We start from the raw sequence: 6,000 nt of genomic DNA on the forward strand, positions 1-6,000 counted from the left end.
CTTCTCCAATTCTGCCCCTCCCCCATCAAATCTCTTACTTCTCTGCTTCCATTGCCTTTCTTTCTTCATAAATCTGCTAATAGCTTGGTTTCCATTGATACTTTAGAGTCCGTTTTGGTCTCCCCTGCCCCATTATCTCCCATTTGTTTCCAGGCATAATTAAAATGCCTTATTTTGTCGGTAACATGTATGGATATCTACCAGGGGAAAAAAAGGTTGCTTCTCCCACACAATCCAATTCATCTTAAATGATTAGATGATTAGGATCTTTGTTTCATGTCCTATTATCATCTGAGGTTTATTTGGAAAAAAATTCCATCTTCACTCTCAAATCATTGTGAAAACCCAAAACAAATCAGAATTCTGCTGAAATTCAATGGGACATGTCTGAGCATCCGCAACACAATGTCAATTTCTTTGGTTTGGGCGTAGAAGGTTGATTGGGAGAATATTTGTGCTCCCACTTTTATTTTTGCAAAGGCACGAGTCCTGAGATAAGGCCAGCTTCATTGGTATTGTGGTACTCTCTTACAATCTCTCACCTGGGTAGACCTTCTTTGGAACAGCTTGCTTCCTAAAGTAAGGAATGTGCTCAACTCCTGATTTTCAGAAAGATCTTAAAAAACATTTTTATTTTGGATGGTGATAGTACTGAACTGTCCTAAGGCATTAATTTTAGAATTTTAGTTGTTATATATTTATTGTATGGCATTGTAAACCCTTTAGAAAGTGAAGGATTCGTAAATAATGGTATAAATTCATGAACCTAATATCTTGTGACAATCCAAGAAGTGTGATTTTTGATAGAAGTAATAAGGAAGTCTGGTTAATCTGAGCTTGTTTTTCGGTCTCTTAGTTTCCAGTATAGGAACCAGATGCAGACTGAAGTATTTTCACTTAGTGTTTCTCCAATGATACATATTTTTGTGCACAGGTACCACGTGTGGCCCCAGGGCCATGCTCCAACAGATTATGCCAAATGGCGGACAGCCACAGTGCCGTATCAAGTGGAATGGCAACCACAGTTTGAGCCTTACGTTGTAGTAAGGCGCGATTGTCCCCTCTATGACCAGCGGTTTGTAGGCTTTGGGTGGAACAAGGTGTCTCACATCATGGAGCTTGATGCTCAGGTGAGTATGTGGCTTTTCAACAATCTACTGTCTGTCCTTTTTGTTGAGGAAGGCCAGGGTTGAAGAGAATGGCTTCCTGTCAGCCACTTCCTACCTTTTCCACAGGAGTATGAGCTGCTTGTCCTGCCCAATGCCTTCATGATCCATATGCCTCACGCTCCTAGTTTTGACATCTCCAAATTCCGCCAGAGTACTAGCTATCGGAACTGCCTCCAGACTCTGAGGGAAGAATTCCATCAGGACCTGTCCCGCAAGTATGGTGCAGCAGCACTAAAATACCTCACTGCGGAGAGAAGTTTATGAATGGCAACCAGAATACCAAAGGATCGTGTGACCTGCAAATGGACGAGGCTCAGACTTCTTGGAGAAAGACTCATCGGAAGCCAGTCCTCGTAGCTATGGTGACCTAATGGCACGGCCATGCCTAGATTGTGAATGGAATTTTAGCCACGGCTATTGTCCAGGGGTATATTTTGTGGCAAATTCTATTCTCAGATTAACTAGGCAAATTACATTTGTATGCATCTGCCTCTTTTTAGAGATCGTTCCCAGATTAAGAGGAAGTCAGAGGAAAAGAGAGGGAAAATGTGTGGCTTTTGGGCTCTCCCTTTCTCATGTACACTGTTTTAATATAGTGCTTGTGTTCACCTACATTCAATGATGGAAAGGAACATTTTTGTTCATAATTGTAGCATTTTTTTTCTCTGCTTATCAAATAGCAAGGGCTTCCGTCACTCTTTTCTACTGTCTTCTCTTTGCCCATTGTTCTCTAGCCTTTCTTCTTAGCCTATTTTATAAGAGAAGCGGTCCTAATGACTTAAATCAGAGCTGAAAGGGGCTGTCCTGTTCAGTGCAGGAGTCCAAATTAAAGACAGATGATTAGTCTTCAGTTGAATGGATCCATGAAGGGAGTTCACCAGGTTTCTGAGCATTATAATTGATTTGGACTGTCAAGTGACTTTCAGGTGCAATCTACTTCTAAAACCTGTTGTTAGGTAACACAAGTTAGGAGGGTGCTACTCTGTTCTTTGATTCTCTTCTGGGTTTTTTTTATACTATCAGTTGGCCACTATGGAAACTGAATGGGGAACCTAGGTAAACCTGTGATGATGTTATCTAGTTTTGATAATGAAACATTTGCAAGAAAACAATCAAGCTCAGAGAGCACCAAGGACCCTTCATATCAACCTCTGATTTGATCTTATTTCTAGCCTCACCCCCTTTCTCCTGGTTTTGGCAATTTCCCTGAAAATCAAATTTGAAGCAAGACAATTCATTTAATGTTAATGTTGACCTTTTTCTCTTTTCCTACCTGCCTCTGAATATATTTCAGCCTTTGCAAGAGAAACTGTCCTGTGTTTCTTACTTATCTGTTTAGTTATGGCCATATTGATTGAAGAGCTTTTTGTGCTTTAACTGTATTCTGAAACAAGAACCGTATGTCATGTGGGGAGAAAAGATAAAATGAAGAGAAATCCATACTACATATTTTGCTGAGAATATATGGCATTAAGTAATGATTTATGCCATATATAGTGCTGCTTAAAATCTCCTTTGAATTTCCAGTAGATCTGTGTAAATATGAGCTAAAATGTTATCTGTTCTCCACCCAACTCGTAAAACAAGATAAAGAGAACCCAATTAAATGAATGGTTCAAAATATAGTACATATTCATTGATTTATTAAGCAAAGTGACCCAAAACTACATATTTATATGTGACAAATGAGTACGAAAGTTTGTTTTCAGTAGCTATCATGCCCCCACCCAAACCTGGGTAGCAATACCTGCAATTAAATATTTTCAATAACTATTGATCTGTGCTACACACTGTACTGGTGGAAATTTAGCCCATTCCTCCTTATAAAACAGGTTTAATTTAGGGTTGTTGGCAGGTTTCCTTGCATGAGTTGCCTATTTTGGATCCTTCCACAACATTCTTATGATTGAAATCAGGTCTTTGACTTGCCCTTCCAAACTATTTATTTTCTTCTGCTTTAATCATATTTTTGCTTGTATAACGTTTATGTCTCGGGTCATCCCCTTGCTGCATGATCCACATTCTCTTGAGCTTCAGTTCAGGGACATTTTTCTGTATAATTTGGTAGCATAGTTCAGAAGTTATAGTTCCATCAATGATGGCAAATCATCCTGGTTTAGAGGCAGTAAAGCAGGCCCAAACCCTGATACCAGCACTGCATTTCACAGATGGATTAAAATCCTGCATTTGCCTTTTGCCAAACACTTTTCAGACAAGCCAAAATGTTTCTATTTTGAGCTCATCCATCCACGTAACATTCTTCCAATTGCCTTTGACTTATCATGTGGCTTTTCAAAAACTGTAGAGAGGCAGCAATGGTTTTTGTTTAATTTTTTTTTTTTTTGAGAGTAGTGGCTTTCTCCTTACAACATTCCCCTACATACCACTGTTGTCCAGTATTCTGTCATGCTACTCATCAATGCAAGAGAGGCCTGGGGTTCCTTAGGTGTTTCCTGGGGGCTCTTTGAAACTTCCTAGAATATTTCACATCTTGCTCTTGGGATTGTATTTCGTCAACAACTCCTGGGGAGGGTAACAATAGTTGCCTCCATTTGCCTCCATATAATCTGCCCTGATAGTGAACTGGTGAAATACAAACTCTTTGGAAATAGTTTTGTAATCTTTTCCAGTCTGATGAGCATCAACAACTGTTATTCAAAGGTCTTCAGAAATCTTTTGAGCCCTGGCACACACTTCTGCAGTCCTGTGCCGTGAAGATAGTAGAATTCTGTTTTTTAAATAAGGCAGAACTTCTCATGCTCACACCTGATTATCATCACCTTGATTTAAAGACCTGACTCGCTCTTGAAATGCTAGAGTTGAACTCTGCTCATACTAGAGTCTCATATACTTTTGCCTCACACACAGAATATGTAGATTTGGATCATTTTTCCCAATGTATTAATCAGCAAATGTTTTCAACTCATTTCTTTAATTATGTTTTCCTTATCTAGTTTTAGGAGGTGAGTAGGATGATCTAGAATAGGGGTTTCCAGCCTTGGCAACTTTTTAAGATTTTATGGACTTCAACTCCCAGAATTCCTCAACCAGCCAAGGTTGAAGACCCCTGATCTGGAAGACATTTTAGATCATGCTGATGGAGAAATACTGAAAACTCAAGATTTCACAAACTTTTAAGCACCACTGCAATACAGGTAGTTCTCAACTTACAACAGTTCGTGCAGTGACCATTACAACAGCACTAAAAAAAAGTGACTTATGACCATTTTTCACACTTATGACCCTTGTAGAATCTCTCTGGTCATGTGATCAAAATTCAGTCATTACAACAGTTGCAGTGTTCTGGGGTCATGTGCCAAGCAAGGTCAATAGGGAAGCCAGATTTACTTAACAACCGTAGTTACTAACTTATCAACTGCAGTGATTCACTTACCAAAGGTGGCGAGAAAAGTCATAAAATGGGGCAAAACTGACTTTTAACAAGTTTCTCACTTAGCAACATAAATTTGGGGCTCAATTGTGATTGTCAGTTGAGGCCTACCTGTACCGAGTTTTTGAATTAGGCTTGGCCAAGCAAATTCTCTTGAAAAAATTAATAAGGTATTTTTTGAAGTCAAATCTCCTTCCTGCTGCCTCTTTTCATTGTTCCACCATCTAAAAGGGGTGGTTGTGTCATTATGCCACAGAGAAGCTCCCCTTGACTTCTGCACTCCCAAAATCACCTTAGTGCAGCTGTAATTTGGGTACTGCTCAGCCCTGTCAAGCAAACTCTTTCCCCTCCATGGAGGAAGGTGAAGTTCATCCAAGGCCCTTCATATTTCCTATCCCTAAATTACAACAGAGTTCCTTACCCCAGGGACGGAGCCAGGTTTCAATTTGTAGGCAGCTGAATTTTTGCAGTCTTGGAAGTCTTTTCTTGCACACTGCTGTCTGTCATCTGCATAGCTGCCTAGGGAATCTGATCAAAAATCAGATTCAAAAATCAAAGAACATCCATTCAATGGAAAAACCTAAGAGTTCCAAGATGGTAAATATTTGGCTTGCAGTACTTCAGATGTTATTAAAAAGAAGTGATTTGGAACATGTGTGAGCACAAAAGCATCTTCCACTCATTAAAGCAGCATTGTCCTCAGGATCATGTAGCTGCAGAAGTCTCCTGGAAACAGAAATAGCTATTTTATTGAGTCACAGACAGTTGCTATATTTGTACTGCTGTGTATTCTGAAGCACATCTGAATCAGATCCAAGAATTGCACAGCCCTTATAACAATGCGCTTTTAATGAATGCTATACTGGATCGTGTGTTGGAAGCAGCACTTCTTCATAGTTATGAAACACTGGATCACAAGGAGTTGGTTCTTCAGTTACTATTTATATAATTTAAATGGATTTCTCACTAAATGTAAATTGTGTGTCATGAATTTTCTAACACTTCCTTTTTATCTTTGTGTTCTGGAGAATCTCCAGTACTTTCTGCTGCTAGGCTGTTTCTTCTGATTTTTCTGGTATTCAACTGGAATGTAAAAGTGATGGGACTGAAGTGTTTCATCCAAATTTAAGGTGGACTCATATAAATATTGAACCTAGTCCAAGTTGAAAATATAGAGAACTGGTCATATTTCTTGCCTTTTTTTTTAAAAAAAAATAAAGTTTTTAGAAATTACTTTTCAAGCCTCTGACTGAAATTGTGTGGTTATTTATTGCTAAAAGAACCCTAAACTAAATGATGACTGAAACAACAAATAATAACATTATTCCCATTTTTTCTTGAGGAAAATCTGGCAATTTTTGCTGCACCAAGAGCTCTGGGTATTAAGTTATCCTAGTTCAGTTTTCCTACTTCATTAATGCATTAGTGCTAAAGTTAAGA

General features: G+C 38.9%; 1 protein-coding gene across 2 annotated transcripts in view; it reads left to right on the forward strand.

Annotated features, from left to right (window-relative positions):
• LARGE2 (LARGE xylosyl- and glucuronyltransferase 2) overlaps positions 1-5,801 on the forward strand; it is a 45,090-nt gene extending 39,289 nt beyond the window's left edge. For both annotated transcript variants that reach the window (XM_026707567.2, XM_026707550.2), the window contains exons 14-15: positions 935-1,130; positions 1,236-5,801. In XM_026707567.2, coding sequence (XP_026563352.1) covers positions 935-1,130; positions 1,236-1,433 — 394 coding nt within the window. In that variant the 3' untranslated portion in view covers positions 1,434-5,801. The remainder of the gene's footprint in view (positions 1-934; positions 1,131-1,235) is intronic.
• Positions 5,802-6,000: the final 199 nt, after the last annotated feature.

Source organism: Pseudonaja textilis, chromosome 1 (assembly GCF_049901715.1).
Source record: "Pseudonaja textilis isolate UNSWEBS1 chromosome 1, rPseTex1.2, whole genome shotgun sequence".
Lineage (NCBI taxonomy): Eukaryota > Metazoa > Chordata > Lepidosauria > Squamata > Elapidae > Pseudonaja > Pseudonaja textilis.